At 39.6% G+C, this 18,168-nt stretch overlaps 1 protein-coding gene across 1 annotated transcript in view; it reads left to right on the forward strand.

The window, feature by feature from the left end:
• The window catches only part of LOC133123174 (low-density lipoprotein receptor-related protein 1B-like), a 484,946-nt gene that overhangs the window by 426,699 nt on the left and 40,079 nt on the right, over positions 1-18,168 (forward strand). Inside the window, exons 69-72 of the mRNA XM_061233491.1 lie at positions 6,361-6,467; positions 12,598-12,730; positions 16,160-16,282; positions 17,643-17,765. Of these exons, the coding sequence (XP_061089475.1) occupies positions 6,361-6,467; positions 12,598-12,730; positions 16,160-16,282; positions 17,643-17,765 (486 nt within the window). The remainder of the gene's footprint in view (positions 1-6,360; positions 6,468-12,597; positions 12,731-16,159; positions 16,283-17,642; positions 17,766-18,168) is intronic.

The raw sequence follows: 18,168 nt of genomic DNA on the forward strand, positions 1-18,168 counted from the left end.
GCAGTAATGCATGTTCACTCTCAGAAACACCACTAATTGGCTGTATGCCTTTTAAACAGCGGCGAGCCAAGGGCTGCGAGACCGCGAGGAATTTAAAATTTTAATGGGGAGGCGTGCAAAAACATTGGATAAAATCTACTTAGCTTCGTTTCACGGCCAAACAAAACTGCGCTGTCAAAGGCCAAGTCAGGACTGAAAGCCATCTGCCAACGGATTTAAAGCAGAGCCGACAATACAACTGTTTTAATTTAATTGAAAAACAGTGGGGGTTGGAGATGTTAATTATACAGGCTTAAATGTATGGCTCCGGCTAATGAGAGTTTTAAAAGGAGACGGTTACAGGAACAAGATGACTTCATCGGTTGAAATGTAAATCTTGTCTTTTACGGTTTGTATGTATCATGTAGCGGATGAACGCATGTTCCCTTTTGTCTCCAAAGTGCGTAATCGTGTGAGGTGGGGGGGTCAACTGCGGGTTATTCTGTGGATGAATCAAGAACGGAGATATGATTTCCTCTGCGATTTGTCAACCTTAATAGGGTTGGTAAAGCAAAAGAAAATCAATACTGCCATGAAGGAATAGCTCTGGGTGAAATGCCGTAATGATAATTACCAGGTATTTTTTGGAGCACGGTAACAATCTTTGTCCTCTTGCGGTTTGGCAGCTTTCTTTGCGTCGTGTTTTACTTTAATAACACCTGATGAGGTAGTGAACCTCCAAGTTGGCCTTGCTGCTGATTGATATCAACACCTACAGTAACAGCTGTTTTTCTTTCCCAAAATAATATGTTTGGAGATTCTCTGTCGCATCATATATGATTAAAAAGTCGATACATTGATCTCTGGTGAATTCTACTGCGCAAACAAATTATTGTGTATTGTTGTTATTGCTTATCCCTTTAAGTATCACCCTTTTTCTTGACCCAAGCATTAAAATGACATACCCAAAATAAAATGGTTACTATTCTTGAACCCTTTTGACTACAGGCATAATCCCTTACAGAATGACTAAATATTACTAAAACAAAGTTACAGAGGCTCAAACACAGTGGAAGTGGAATATGGTTCTCACTGAAAAGATTTTCTGTTTTTGAATGGATACAGATTATTGTGGTGGTACCTGGCACGCTTAGAAATACAATGGAGCCACAGCTAAAACAGAAATCCCCTTTCAAATTTGATGACAATATCTCCAAAAATTAGCATTCTGAAATATTCCAGAAAGGACCTTTGGAGACTAAATATTATTATGGGTCTCATGACTTGTAAAATACTGTATTTTGCTTATGAAAGTATACAACACTTTTTATCCTGAAAACAAGTGTTTGCACTCCTCTCCCTACCTCTCCCTCTCCTTGTGCTCTCCTCAAATATCAACAGGTTGAGAAGATTGTAAAAAAAAATACAATGATCACAATAGTTTTTTTCAAATACGCAACCTCCATTAACAAGTCAAACACATTCCACAATTTCACATGTTATGTATTATTCAAAAGCAGGCTTGTTCCTTATTTATAAGCATGCTGAATAATAATAAAATATTTTGAGACTATATTTTGATTTAAAATGGGGTCACATCTGTAGAACTGATTTTGCCATAGCGTAACTGTCTCAGCGTGCATATTGAAAATACTACAGTTTTGTTACACAGGTGTTGTTTTATACAAGCCTAACAGAATATTCATTGTTGGAAATGTCATCTCACTCGCTAAAATGCTTCTCAGTTGCTATCCAGAGCTGGAGTTGTACTGTATTTTTTGCTCACGGATACAGATACAGGTCAGATAAGCTCATACATGGGCTCACCCAGTCCGAGAGAGCCTAAACAAAACGTAGATAATCACATTCCTATGCACAAGCACGTAATAAAAGTTAGAATTAGAAGCATGTTTTTAGAATTTGAAACTATTATGCAATTGGTGCACTGGACCCTTGCTGTGAAAAAAAGTGAAGAAAACACTGACATTAGCTTGTTTCGTGTGCCAGCCTGTATGGATTTCCCTCACCGACGAGACTTAAGGGGTTAACCCCCATGAAGGTATATGTATGGCTTATCACGGTGTTTTTTTTGTATCTATATTCATGTATACTAATAGCAATAGATTTATGAGGCAATACTGAAACATTTATTTTAATGGAATATTGTTGTTGTATTAATTTACTGCAGGGTTAGAATAAACATGTCCTGTAGCAATCTTTAGCTTTTTTTTTATTTTTTTATTCTGCATATTTGCAGGTGTCACAAGTTCCTGTTATTCACATGTGGTGTGAATGCTGGGGCAGTCTTTGCTTAGCACTTATCACAGAAAGCATATTTATTTTATGTGGTGTTTAGTGTAATGCTTTTTATGCCTTCATGGCTTCATATTTTCTTGAACTGCTGGGGATTTACAGGTGGTAATTTCTTACTGAATAAAAGCCCAAAGGAAAAATATGAAAATAGGCAGGGAATGTTTGTTTGGACACACACATACTGTACTGTATTCTTTAAGGAACAGTTTTCAGCCCACTGGAGATATCCCAGCTTCAAATAATTCATTTCGAATCTGGACGGTTATACTCCCAGTGTCTGAAAGTATCTCAGTTCTGTGTTGTGAAGGCTTTGGTGTATATTGGCTGGAAGGTTTTGTAAATAGGTAACAGCTGGTGTTATAGCAGACTAAGAAAGTAGGATTGAAATTTGCATTTGGGTATATATTTTTCCCTTATTGTAAGCACAAGGAAGAAGAACACGTCATGTGGTCTTTAATTCAATAAGTGAAAGTTGCACAAATGTAATGACTAAAAATAGTGATGTAATTTTCATTGTGTGAGAGGAAGAATGTTATCCTTTTCAGTTCAATGCAGTAGGCTAGGTAGCCTACACACTGTCCTCTGCTACATTATTTCCATGTCAGTATATTACTTCTCCAACTCAGTAGATTAGGTGCTCACAATCTAATAATCTAAATCCTCTATTTTCCGTTTCTCACAGAGTTTTCCAAGTAATTATACGGAAGCTTATTGCTTCCAGAGGTAAAAACTACATTTTGGGGGAAAATCTCCTTAAAGTTCAACAGTGTTTTCCATTATGTTTATCTAGCTGTATGTTGGCTAAGTTTGTGTTCTGGAAATTAACAGATAACGCCCCCTCCCCCTTCCTCTGAGAGGTGGCGGTCGTATTAACGCTGAACTGGGGGCAGTTCTGATGCTGAAGCTCTGGCTGGCCGCTTTGCTCAGCAAAAGAACCGGTCAGCCTGGCAAGCTACAGACCAGGGTACTCAGCCAATGGCAGGAATTACACTCTTTAATTGCTTCTCCAGTGCTGACATTACATTCCGCAGCATACTTTCACATCCCTACCTCACGTCTATTTGTTATAACATTTGCGACTCTTTAAAAGAAAATGTGTTTGGTGATAGCGGGAGACCTTTAGAGCAGCGCATTTGAAGCAAAAGGGCAAAAGATTTATCTGCAAAAGTCTCCAAAGTGGTGTTAGCCACAGGAGTCTGGCAGTTGTTCGCTGTCTATTAAGCGGGAACACGGTTCAGGCAAGGCCCCCTGACTGTGGTTCCCGCCTCTGTGTCTCTCCCTGAATATTTTCTCAGTTCCGTGTTAAGTGCGGACAACCTGAGGACAATGATATCAGGAACAGCAGTGTGACTCATTGCGATCGCAGAGGCCCGTGCCGCACATTTAAAAACCCTAATCTCCCATTTTGCGTGGCTTGAAAGCAGATTTGACGGAAAGCCATTTTTAAATGGACTTAATGTCCCTCTGCAACACCCAAATCAAAATCTACCTAATGTGAAGTCACGACGCATGACTCATTAAGAATTTTGAGCGCAAGTAAAGGATCTAATGGTACAGATTATGGACAAATGCATCAAATTTAATGTGAAAAGGATTTAAATTTACTTGAAGGTGGTTTGCTTAAAATTCAGTGATGCAGCCATGCTGTCAATATGGTGGATATTTGTACTTTTTCTTCAGAAACACCATTTAATTCAGAATTCAGAGATCACTAAAACTAACTTGCCAAATTGAATTAGTGATGCGTACCAGTTGGACTTGTAGTTAACTTTAAGCAGATTTGTTCCTTGAAATTCAATTGTTCAATTGGCACCAATCACTGTGAATCGAATAGATCTAATCCCATCCATCCATTCATCCATTATCTGAACCCGCTTATCCTGAACAGGGTTGCAGGGGGGCTGGAGCCTATCCCAGCATACATTGGGCGAAAGGCAGGAATAAACCCTGGACGGGTCGCCAGTCCATCGAAGGGCACACACACCATTCACTCACACACTCACGCCCATGGGCAATTTGGACTCTCCAGCCTAACCTGCATGTCTTTGGACTGTGGGAGGAAACCGGAGTACCCGGAGGAAACCCACATGAACAAGGGGAGAACATGCAAACTCCACACAGAGAGGCCTCGGCCGACCGGGATTCAACGTCCTTGCTGTGAGGCGGCAGTGCTACCCACTGCACTATCCTTGCTGCAAGATTGAATCCCATCCATTCAATTCACACCAGTCCTGTCCGTTCAATTCACACCAACGAATCAACGTAGGGGTGGCCTGTAGCGTAGTGGTTAAGGTACATGACTGGCACTCGCAAGGTTGGTGGTTCAACACAATAATATCCGCACAGCCGTTGGGCCCTTGAGCAAGGCCCTTAACCCTGAATTGCTCCAGGGGAGGATTGTCTCCTGCTTAGTCTAAATCAACTGTAAGTCGCTTTGGATAAAAGCGTCTGCCAAATGACATGTAATGTAATGTAACTCCTGTCTGTTCAATTCACATCAAGTGAGTTGCAATTCCGCAGACCTTGTGGACACCAGTAAGATGAAGTCAGATGAACTTGTAACCATTGTGACAGATTACTGAGCCAAAGCAGAGATGGTGAGAGGTTGTTTACTGCTCCATAGTGATGCCCTTCAAGCATCTCCTGATGATTTCACACTTACAGTGAATCTTGTGGACTGTAGATTGTGCAGATGAAACACGTTTTCTGACAGCAGGTAGAAAATGACCCAGCATGCCCTCTAAGAGTGCTCATTGGGGTAGAAGTACTCTCTTCATGCTGTTACTGGGAGCACATACTGCCCATGCAATGTGCCGTCGCCCTCAGAAGGTTTTTGCTTTTGTTTCTTACACATTTGGTGGTTATAAATGTTTAAATTGATATTTAAAAGTATTATTCGATGCTGTTTACTATTGCAATACTTTGATGTTTTATGTTGTCATTGCCTGAATGAGAAACACCTGAGACAAGTGTCAATGAGACAAACCTGGTAAAATATAGGTTAAATAAATATTTAATTAATTAATATCAAACATTTCTCTATATCCAAACTGTTTTTGCAACAGTTTGTAAGCTTTTTGATGCCTTAATGAACTGGTTATTTTATAATAACAGGGCTTTATAATTCATTTGCATAATTGCAGTTCTGTTCAATAATGAATGACCATTTAACAGGCAAACTATGCGCAGTTACATAATTTTTATAATCACATAAATAGGGTTGATTTTGAGGTTGGTTATGGGAGCTGCTTGACTTTTTGACTGGAATAGAGATGCATTAGCTGTGTAATAGGTACATTGTAATTGAGTTAGTTCCTATATACAGCTCTGGATAGAGGCCACCCTGTACTTTTATGAGAATAATGTATTTATTTATTATTTATTAACCTTTATTTAACCAGGAATGTTCCATTGAGATTAAAAGTCTCTTTTAAAGAGAGACCTGGCCAAGATAGGCGGCAGGAGCACAGATCATTTACAAACAAAAAGTTTCATACAAACCACAAACAGCAAATTACACAAAGTTCAAATAAATAATATGGGTTACTCCACCTTATATTAATTGCTGAACCCTTCCTAAGTGAAGACATTATTATTTCTGTTCTTTATTTATGTGTATAAACTTGTTTAGCTTGCATTATTCAATTCATAACTGTATTGTTAGTATCATGTCATTTTCTGCAAATAAATTAATGACAATATTTTTTGTTTGGAATTAAAATAAATTGTGGTCAATAGTTCATGAAAGTAAATGGAAAGTTAGATTTTCACACAGAAACATACAAACCTTGAAACTGAACATTTAAGGTCAATAGTTCATGAAAGTAAGTAAAAGTTAGATTTTTACACACAGACATACAAACTGTGGAACTGAAAATGTAAGGTCAATAGTTCATGAAAGTATATAAAAAGTTAGATTTTTACACAGAAACATACAAACTGTGAAACTGAAAATGTAAGGTTTGTTTTTTTGGGGGGTTGTGCTCATCTCTGTACTGATCTCAGTGTGGTAAACCCTGCAGAATACAGTACAGTCATTTTGTTTTGCTGTTGTTTTTTCATTCGCAGTGACTCCGTCCTGCTCCCTAAGTGAATACAGCTGTGACAGTGGAGGCTGTGTGTCGGCTACGCTCCGGTGTGACGGAAAACAAGATTGCTCTGATGGCTCTGACGAGGTAACTGATGGATTTAATTGATTTAAAAAAAGAAATTCTTCCATATTTTTACCACATATTTTATAGACCTGTCCCAGCACTGCGCCACTTTCACCCTGCAGACCCTCAGCTGAGGTGTGCAGTCACCCTGCAGACCCCCAGCTGAGCTGTGCAGTCACTCTGCAGACCCCCAGCTGAGCTGTGCAGTCACTCTGCAGACCCCCAGCTGAGCTGTGCAGTCACTCTGCAGTCTAGCAGCTGAGCTGTGCAGTCACTCTGCAGACCCCCAGCTGAGCTGTGCAGTCACTCTGCAGTCTAGCAGCTGAGCTGTGCAGTCACTCTGCAGTCTAGCAGCTGAGCTGTGCAGTCACTCTGCAGACCCCCAGCTGAGCTGTGCAGTCACTCTGCAGACCCCCAGCTGAGCTGTGCAGTCACTCTGCAGTCTAGCAGCTGGGATGTGCATTCCTTGGACTACAAGGCTATAATTGGGCAGTAGACAGACTGTATTTTACAGAGGAACCCTGCACCCTAGATTTCCAAATCTTGTCTTCAAGCCCAGTAGTATGGTTGGTGTTCTTTTCTACCTGAAAATGTATTAATTGATTGATCACTGATTGGCCGGATATCCACTTACCAGTCCCAGATAGATGTAAATACCTGGTGTTCCAGGTTGTTTCTGCTAGGTGTGATACTGCTTTCACATCATATCGGAAGTAATGAAATTACCACCTTCCGACTGGGGAAAATCAGTTTACACCAACCTCCAAGCTTTAATATCAAGTAGGAAATATGGGAACTTTCTGGTGGCTCTGTTTCCGACGTGTTTGTAAACTACGGAAGTCACATGAATGCAGCAACAGAAATGGCTTCCATGACCAACTTTGCAACCGTTTAAGTTAACAAAATCATAATATCATATTATATTTGTAACAGTTTGCCTTCATACACTGTTTATGATTGTTTTGGGGCTACTACCTATTCTAAATGTTTTGGTGTAGCTGCTAAGGTAATGTTGTTAGCGAGAAATAGAGGGAGCTACAGCAGATAGGCTATAGGTTTAACCAGTGTCAATCATTTTGGATTGATAGCGGATCAAGCATAACTATATCCTATCATTTCACAGTTGTGCGTCCGTGTTCGTTGATGCCAACAGACAACTTTTTTGGGACCCAATCCCAAACCCTAACTGTTGTGCAAATGCATGAACATTCCCAAGTCGGGACAATAGGGAATCCTCCAGTCGTTCCACTTTCTCCCCTGCGACGTGAACGCAGCATAAATCACGTCCCTGAGTATATGCGGCAAATGAAAACCAGCAGCATTCCGGCCCTTGAGGGTCAGATTAGAGTGCTCGTACCTCCCTCCCATCACAGTATGACCGGTTACGGACTGTGCAATCAGCACTGGCACAGTCTGCTACCTGACCGTGCATCACACGCTGCCTCGACTTCCCCAGACAGTCCCGGGTTTAGCGATTTTTTTAAAAGTGCCACGGGCAGTTTTATGGAAAACAAATATACGCCTGCATCTCAAAATGGATCAGCGTGGCATTTATTTCAACTGTAAATCTTTGTGTCGGTGGGCAATTTGCGTGGCAGAATGTCCCACAGATTTTACATTGGCAATAAAATTGATTTTATCAATTTTATAAGGGCAACACATGCACAATGTTTATTTAATCGCACTTTAAATGAGTTTTTATTTGGTATTTGTTATTAATAAATTCAATGTGATTTTCTATGCACACTTAATGAAAATATTGATTTAATCTAGCCCATTGTTTAGGCATGTCACATGACATTTATTAGTTTGTGTAATCTGACCATCTGACAATTTTCCTGGGTGTCACTTGAAGCAATGTGCACAACATAGTATACAATGATTGACTCTTTACAAAAAAAGCAACTTGCCAGGCTTTAAAACGTCTAATCTTGTAAAAACTTCAATTGAAGACAGTTCAAGTTATCCAGAACTGAAAATATGTTTCTATGGCTCAGCTCAATAAACTGTTGGGAATTCAGTATTGAACGTTTTTACAGTACAAACAAAAGAACAAAGAGTTCATATTTCACTAATAGCTTGCTCAATAAACTTTACGATCACCTTGTAAAATCTTCCTCTTTATTGGTGACAGCATAAATTATATGAACGTGGTGACATATTCAGCATTGTAAACCAAGAATGTGCTCATCTCTGAAAATAATTTCACATTCAAAATTAATTATTATTCAGAGGATTGGAGCATTCAATCATATATTTGATGCTTTGACAGAATCAACACATTGTGTTGTTTCTTTATTCCTGTTATTATAATTATTGTAAATTGCTATTGTAAATAATAATAATAATAATAATAATAATAATAATAGTTTTGTGATGACTGCTAGACCACTTCTGATCTTTAAAAGGCAGCGCTTCACTGCATTTCTTTGTTTATATTCAAATAAAATATGTATGTCATAAAAAGGTCAAGTATGCATTCCTATAGTGTTTATGAAACATTTATAACACCCTTGTTAACAAGCATAACATGTTAATGAACGCTTCCGAATCAGTGAAATATGTAGTCATATGATTACTGATGATGCATAATTCACAACTTCCAGTCAAAAAGACGAAAAAGATATACATTATTTTATATGATGTTCCATTGGACAGAACATGATGGTTCAAGGTTGCATGTGTTTATGAATCATTTATAGGTGTTACACTGCAGTAGGCATGGTGTTATACAACGCATTCTTCCCGAAAGCCGTTTGAACACAGCAGAGCCTGTTAGATATCAAGACTCTAGGAATGTGATGTTTTTCAGAAATATGTACAAAGTCAAAGCACAGTGATTTGAAGAATGTAAACCCTTTATTGGAATTTTTCATTAAAATCAATCTTGCCTTAAAAAAACAAAGTAGTTAGCAGTACCTTATTCGCTATATTTTCCAGGTTGGCTCCTCTCCAGAGCCCTGATATCTTTGGCCTCTTTTGAAAGCCATTTTAATTTTGCTCTGGCCCTTCATTATGACAAAGACTTCCCCTTATTGTATTGTTTAATAATTCATGCTTAACTTGCCCCTTGTCTAATTTTGATATGACATCTTCCCCTGGGTAACTTGCAGAATCCGATAACTTGAGCCTGTGCTGTTAGCTCCTGGCACAGTGATAACACGTCTGTACGTGACGGCTGTTTGTAAAAAGAAAATACTATCTGCACTGTCAGAAAAAAAAAAAAAAAATGTCAGAATGTACACTCAGTGAGCACTTTATTATGTATTTATTTAGACTTCTGCTGCTGTATGCTATCCACTTAGAGGTTTGACACATTGTGTGTTCAGAGATGCTCTTCTGCATATCACTGTTGTAGTGTGTGGTTATTTGCATTACTGTCAGCTTCCATTCAGCTTGGACCAGTCTGTCCATTCTCCACTGACCTCTCTCATTAACAAGGTGTTTTTATGCCCACAGGACTGCTGCTCACTGCATGTTTTTGTTTATTTCTCTGTAAACTCTAGAGATTGTTGAAAATCCCAAGAGATCAGCAGTTTCTGAGATACTGAACATCTTGATCATGTCTGAATGCTTGTATGTATTTCATGCTGCCACATGATTGGCTGATTAAATATTTGCATTAACAACCTGGTGTACAGGTCTACAGGTCTACCTTATAAAGTTCTCACTGAGTGTATGTGTATTGATTTCATGTTCAGAGAATCTGTAAGCTATTTACCAAGAAATGCATGGGCTAATATCACTTTCTTAGCTCAGAGTAAGCTATAGATGCTTCATAGAGAACATGGTATCAGCGAGTGAACAGCTAAAAGGGGAGCACTATTCTGCAGAGGTCCAGATGTTTTCTAATGACAGTTCCCAGGCCATCTTAAACTGTTTCAATCATTGTCAATGAATACATGTAATGTGTCAAGCATTGTGATAAACGATACATTTTTCTGAACACAAGCAGACCTGCGTCAAATATGTAATTGTTTAGGATTACAATACTTTTCCCCGCTTTACGGAGCTTGTCTGGTGTACCGGAACCGATTAAATACTCTTATAAAGTGGAAACCCCGCTTTCTGGTCATCTCGGCTGGCTCTATTGCACCAGGCATGATCAGTGGAGCACGTATTCGAGTACCTGAATCCAAAACAATTACATATTTGTCCCAGGTCTGAAAGCAAGTAGATACTGGCGATTTGTTCCATTATGCTCTTTCCTTAGAAACACGCTTCCCTCAAAGCCCTGTTGATTTTAAAAGGAGCCCAACAATCAGTAATACTATTTGACTTAATAGCCTCCTTTTTCCATTAGTGATAACAACGGAGAGAGAGAACATGCACTTTGCAGTACGCAGCTTGATTAGGGTAATTGTATGACCTGCTTCCAGGTTCAAATCCTGTTTGGTCGTAATTTCAAGGTTCATATTGCCGAGTTTCTACTGGAAGTTGCAACAGAAGCAATCTCATTCCGGAATCTAGCGCCACTACCGCCGGTACGAAAGCAGGGCCCCGTATGTTTTTATTCTGTTATTTCCACACAATAAAACCAGTGTTATTGCTGCCGAGAAGTGTGTGGGAAGAACACCTATAAAAATCCATAAACAGAATAAAAAAACATTCCCTTCAGTAATTCCACCTGGGCCCTGAAGGAAAACACTTTTTTTAAACTTGGAGAGACACTCCAGCATTTCAGAAACTCCTCATAAACAACAATATGCTAACAGACTTTGATTCCATTCCTAAAAAAGCAACCTCTCTGCTCAGCGCCTTGTTAAGAAAATCACCCTCTTTATCCCATTAGCCAATCTTTCATTTCCACCTTCTAACAACTATTGGAAAAAATTATGTCATTTCCCAAAGGCCCTCTGTGATTCATAATGCAGGACTCCTCTTATGATTCCATTAATAATACATAGTTGAACTTGTCTGTTGTACCTCTTTCTTTGGTAACAAGAGATTCGCCAAAGATTTTATGAATTATGGATGGCCTACACAGTTTCAGACATGGGCCAGTAAAAGAAGGAGTGAAACTGGCACTTCCTGTGTGTACATGATGCAAACAATCACTATGATATAAATAAATGAATCCATTCCATCATAGAATATTCTAGTTTTTTTTTCCAAGGAGGAATGAAAAAAATGTTTTGTTCACATTTTGTTTTTGTGACTGCAGTCTGTAATGATTGCTTATTATATGCTATATTTAGACCCCAATATATTATATGCTATATTGCACCCCTATGCAAACATGCAAAATAAATGATTGCAGGATACCATAGATTTTGGTACTTCGGGGAATATTAGACAAGTGAATGAGTATGTTATGTATTTCTTCATAATATTTGCAGTAAATGCATCAGCCACAGGTTTAACCACTTCCATTCACTATTGTGGAAAGTAAATGTGTATTTCAGATATCCTGTAGTACTGTGTATGGCCTGTAGGGTATATGATAAGCATTGCATCGTATAAAGGCACACCCGACAGTTGCATCAATCCCTGGGGTGGTTTTGGTGGTGCAACTGTTACTTGAGAAGCACAATTGGCAATTCCAATTTGTGGAGAAAGACTGACAAATGTGGGTGTATTATGTGCATGTTCTGAAGGAAACCAAGGCTACAAGGCAGAGAGTTTAACCAAGATAGAGACATATTATTTAAAAAAATCTCTTCAATAAAATATTTTTAAGGTCCGGAAGCATAAAAGTAGCATTCTACTAAAAGTACCTGGTCAATTATTATATTTTAAGCTAGTTTATGTAATTCTTGTTAATTTGGATAATGTAATGACATGCAGTATATTTCTGCTTGTCCTCTGAACCCTGTGGGGTAATTTGTCTTCTGCATTTTAGCTATCCTAGTTACTTAGGAACAGTGGACAGTGGATCTCATAGTGGCTACACCGGGACCTGAACCACCAACCTTCCAGGTCCCAGTCATTACCCTAGCCACTCCACTACAGACTGCCTTAAACAATGGTTTGAATGCAGGTGGACTGTGTCAGGAACTACTAAACTAAAGAGTACTGCATATGAACTTAATTCTGCCGTCAGATATAATGCTGGTTAAAACCCTACAAAATTTTCTCAACTTTCTCAATTTTCTCAACCAAAGCCACTTCATATTGGGCTTGGGTTAACCAAACTTGGGTTTGAATGCAGGTGGACTGTGTCAGGGAGTGCCGGGAGGACCAGTTCCTGTGTCGCAACAGGGCCTTCTGTATCCCGACCCGCTGGCGTTGCGATGACGTGTTGGACTGCATGGACCACAGCGACGAGGAGAACTGCAACCACGGTAACGGCTTCTGCCTCGGGCGTAACCACGGAGACGGACTCCCCGAGCGCTCAGAATGTAATGATCGCTCGGCAGTCTGCCCGCCGTGAATCGCCCAGGAATGGGAGCTGATTGCAGAGTGAGGAATGCTCTTCGAAACAGCCCTGCCCGCGCCTCCTGTCTGCTATCAGACCTGGGTCAATTACGTAATTGTTTTGGAATCAGATACTTTTCTACGCTTTGCTGAGCGTTTCTGGTGTATTGAAACCTATGAAATGCTCTCACAAAGTGGAAAACACCACCTTGGTTGGCTCTATTGCACCAGGCAAGATCAATCGAGCACTGAAAATTATTTGAATCCAAAACAATTACGTATTTGACCCAGGTCTGTCAACTGTGTCGTCTTCCCTCTGCCAGTCACAAGATCATTTCTAGAGGCTCTAGAATGAGTACAATTGTAGAATTATAAAGCTGTAACAGAATTATGTTTGTCACAAAACAGCCAATATGACAGATCAAAAACCAGCCTGCTTTGGGTGTACGCAGTGTGCATCATTGATAACACTGTGTACATTGGTGTAGTAACAGATTCATTGCTGATTAAAACTACAGATTGACATTTCACCTTGCTGCCAAGAGTCTTAACAGCTAACATACAGTACTGGCACAAACACGGGAAACACTGCATTTATAATCAGATTCTGATGATGAATGCAATTTATCTTTTTGGCATAAATAAATGATCATAAATAATAAATGAACACAAAACAAAATTGAAGAAATAATTAGCATTTGTGTTAAACAGGTAATCATTACGCCTTCCAAGATGTAATTTTCCATACCTACATAATTGAGCAGTCTAATGCATCGTACTGTTGGAAATTCTATAATCTGCTTGAACATGTACATGAAATTATGATTACATTACATTACATTATTGGCATTTGGCAGACGCTCTTATCCAGAGCGACGTACAGTTGATTTGACTTAGCAGGAGACAATCCTCCCCTGGAGCAATGCAGGGTTAAGGGCCTTACTCAAGGCCCCAACGGTTGTGCAGATTTTATTGTGGCTACACCGGGATTAGAACCACCGACCTTGTGTATGCCAGTCATTTACCTTAACCACTACGCTACAGGCCGCCCCTCCGTACAAAGAAAACTTTTTTTGTTTGTATTCTTTATTTCAAATTACTGATGGTCCCATTAGTACCCATAATGCCGTAACCACTTTGGCAACGGTTTAAAAAACATTTTTATTTTAATGTTTTTTTTTTACAAAATGAGTCTGAGAAAGAGCAACAAAAGAAAAAACAACTAAACTAAAGTATATTAACTTTATACCACTGTAAGATATATTACTGGTTACAGCTGCAGCATTACCAACAATGCATCCTTATATCTGTGATGTTTACATCAAAGAAATAAGGGATGTTTAAATGTTATCTTTAATATTTGCATTTTCTCTTCATATGCATTCCCATTTCACGCAAGTGTGTCACAGACGTCTTCATGGCCTCTGTTTGACTCTACCTTTTCAGCGAGGCGGGTTCTTTCATAAAAGCTTGATACGCAAGTCTTCCTCCTACATCTCAGCAGGTGCTTTGAATACAAGACTTTGATCTTTGCCAAGTTACATACGCGAACCATTAAAACGGCATCCTCTGAAAGTTACCGGTTATGAAACATACTGGTGCAATACTGTGCTTTTTATATTAAACTGATGAATATGGAAAAGGGCGGGCAGGGGGGTTGTTCTATTTATTGTTTGTTTCTATAATTATGGCACTTTGACGCTGACATACTTTGTGTTTTTTTGTTGGTTTCTTAAGAACCAGGAGTTTTTTTGCTAGTGTGTACAGCAGGTGTGTAACCACTCCCTTTGTTCGTCAAACTCATATATATTTTTAACGGAAATGGTCCGCCCATTTCCGCTTTTTTGAAATTGAATAATAACATATCTAAAAGCCCTTTTTTTTTTCCTTGAAAGGAACAAAAGCACTAATACCTTGAGCTAAAGCATGAACCTTCAGCCGGGCTATCAAATATAGCAGTATAGAAAGGCAGCAATTCTGTGGTCCATCTTCCAGGGTTGCAAGTCTGAGAATTTGATGAATAAAAAAGGGCTTTTGAATCGGTGCAGACAGACAAAGAATGAGTCCAAAACAGGGGAAAACATTTGTATTGATGTTATATTATTATATTTTCCATTACAAAAAAGCCCTTGAATAAAGGTATTCTTTCCCCCTTCGTTGTGCAGATGCTCTTGTGAAACATATCTGTTTCGATGGAGCTTTCCTTCGGCTCCTGGACCCGCTCTGTAAATAGAGGGAGTGCCGTCTTATTTCAGCCCGTAAAACGGCTTTCAAGTGGTGCATTTGTCATCCTAGGATTTGCGATGTATAATATAAGTTTCGTTCTCCCCTTTCTTGCACCCCTCCGGTTTATTTGAACAGAGGAGATGCGAGAAGCAGAGGATTGCGGGGGGGGGGGGGAGAAATCAGACAAACCGCAGCTGTTCTCATTTTTTGAAGGCCCAAATCATTGAGCTGAGACTCCAAAATGATACCTTTTCTTTCTATCTACTGTGCCTGGGTTTCCCATAAGTGAGTTTGAAATGGCTGTTTTGTCTGGCTGTTGTTCCAGAAACCAATGGGAATTGATGAAGATAGGAGATAGATTGTCAGGGATGCATGTGTCATTTTAGAATAATGCTAATGTGTTTCATTGTATTTCAGGCAATGTTTTGCATCAGAAGTTACCAGTGCAATCTTTGCCTTTTGTTGGTTTCTCATGTAATGTTGTAAATACAACTTGCTATTCTCTACAGTACAAAGCTGTCGGGCTGGAAAGCCAAAGTGCCGTGATTAGTCTTGGATCAACACGTAGCCCTTAGCTTCTTTGACTTACAAAGAGGGAAGTGCTGTTGCAGGAAGTGCTGTTGCAGCAGTGTCAGAGTGATTTTTCTCCACATTTGAATCACTACATCCTCAATTAGCATAAGAAGACCGTTTGCAATCTGTCTCTGAACTAATTTTGATGTCAGTGGCTCATGAACATCAACGGTTGAACGAGGGCAAGTACTGTAATGGCACATTGTAAAATGTCTGCCAGTGAGTTCTACTGTGTATTCTGAGATTACAATTGCACATTTGAGAGGGCCCAGGTTTGGAGTGAAGTTTAAATTTTGCAATTTATATATTGTAACTGGGAAAGTATGGTGTGTGTATGTGTGTGCACATGCATGTGGAAAAAAATGTGCTGAACTCCTGGCAGGTCTACAGTGACAGTCCCCTCTTGGTAACATAGACGTGTGTGTGTGTGTGTGTGTGTGTGTGTGTGTGTGTCTGTCTGTGTCTGTATGTGTGTGTGTGTGTGTGTGTGTCTGCGTGTGTCTGTATATGGACATGTTTGCTTGTGTGTGAATATGTCCTGTATGTGTGTATTACAGGGCCGTACACGTGTCGCGCCGATGAGTTCATCTGCAACAACACGTTGTGTAAGCTGCACGTGTGGGTGTGTGACGGTGAGGATGACTGCGGAGACAACTCAGATGAAGAGCCTGAGATGTGCGGTAGGAAAATCTCCGTTGTGATATCTGCACGAGGAAGAAAACATACGATGTGCTATGATGTTATTGAACACTGCGATGATGATATGGCTAAATAAACAAATATTGCACATTTCTATTGTCTTTCTGCTTTAGGTAGACAGCTAACGTAGACCCCAGAAAATGACGTGTTTCTTGCATGCTCATATTGTGATGACGATAAATGCACTCAGTGAGAACTTTATTAGGAACATTTTTTCTTTATCACAATAGTCAATTGTGTGCCAGCAGTGCAATGCAGATATGGGTCAGGAGCTTCAGCTAATTCTGACCAACCATCAAAATGGGAAAAAAATTTGATCTAGGTGACTTATTTTTGGTGGCAGACATGGTGGTTTGATTTTGTCTGAAACTGCTGATCTCCTGGGATTTTCACACACACTAGTCTCTAGAGTTTGCAAAGAATGGTGCAAAAAAATCCAGTGAGCAGCAGGTCTGCAGACGGAACTGCCTTGTTAATCAGAGACGTCAGAGGAGAATGGCCAGACTGGTCAAAGCTGACAGGAAGGTGACAGTAACGCAAATAAACCAGTCCCTGTGTTCAAGGGTGGAGTTTGAGCACCTGTTATTAAGGAACTGCTACACTGACGGTTTTAAAATGTAAAAAACGCCTACACACATAATTTAAGCATTAAATCCAAATGAGTTCAACTAAAAAAGCATCACAGTGCTCCTTTAAAAATATATTTTATTGAAGAGATTAAAAAAATAATATAAGTAGTCTTCAGTCTGTCAGTATTGTTGAGTCATGTCTTTGTCACACTTTCATAAAGATATTTGATTTAAAAAATGTAATATTCATAAACCCGTGGGTAAAGCCTAGTTAAAAGATTGGAGAAGTGAATTCATGTCTTTGATCTTTGGCTTAAAACGTGCCCCAGACTGTAATATTGGCATGCAGCAGTGTACTGCTGCTCAAAAGATTATCCTGACCCTTTCTGAAGGTGGGTGAACTTCAGTCACCAGAAAGGGGTATTTTAGACCACTCTCCACAGTACCTTGTCTTTGAAGACATTTATATTTGTAAAGGGCATGGTTGACTACCTAGCTCTTCTCTTACAAAAAAAAACAACAGCACTCATCCTTTAATGCACATCCAATTTAATAAAATTCAAGTGCTCAGTATATCCATACTTCTTCAGTGTTGATCCTGGTCACTAACCTGCCCAATGTAAGATAATACGAAGGTGATTGATTGTGCAAATATTATATCTATATATACATGAAATGTTGCCCATTTTTATGTATATATATAATGGCCAACATATAGCAATTTAGTGGAAGTCAACTTCAACGATTATGCTGTGTACTTGTCCCAACACAGCCAAGTTGCCATGCCCACCGACGAGGCCCCACCGTTGCCGTAACGACCGGGTATGTCTGCGCACGGACCAGGTGTGCAACGGCGTGGACGACTGCGGGGACAATTCCGATGAGGAGGAGTGTGGTGAGCTGGCCCAAAAAGTGTTAACATTTCAGTCATTTTCACTTTAACGCTGTGGGCCTGTGCACTGTGTAAGCCTGTATACCCACTGTCCTATCACTCCGAGATGTGCCTACTATTCACATTCTTTGTACTGTAAAGGTTTTCTCCTTGGTCTCAAGGTTATATTCATCTGTGCTACTTTGCCACAGTTATTAAGTCAAAACATCCGCTGGATATGTGAAATTAATTAGAACTTAAGGCAAAAATGTTTCCCAGCCCACTGTTGTTTGTGGTTATGCACACCAGACCTGGGTTAAATTGTGAAAATACTTTTCTATGCTTTACTGAGCTTGTCTGGTGTATCGGAACCTATGAAATACTCTCAAATAAAAAGTGGAAACCCTGCCTTCTTGGTTGGCTCAAT

The sequence above is a fragment of the Conger conger genome, chromosome 3, assembly GCF_963514075.1.
Source record: "Conger conger chromosome 3, fConCon1.1, whole genome shotgun sequence".
NCBI classification, from domain to species: domain Eukaryota; kingdom Metazoa; phylum Chordata; class Actinopteri; order Anguilliformes; family Congridae; genus Conger; species Conger conger.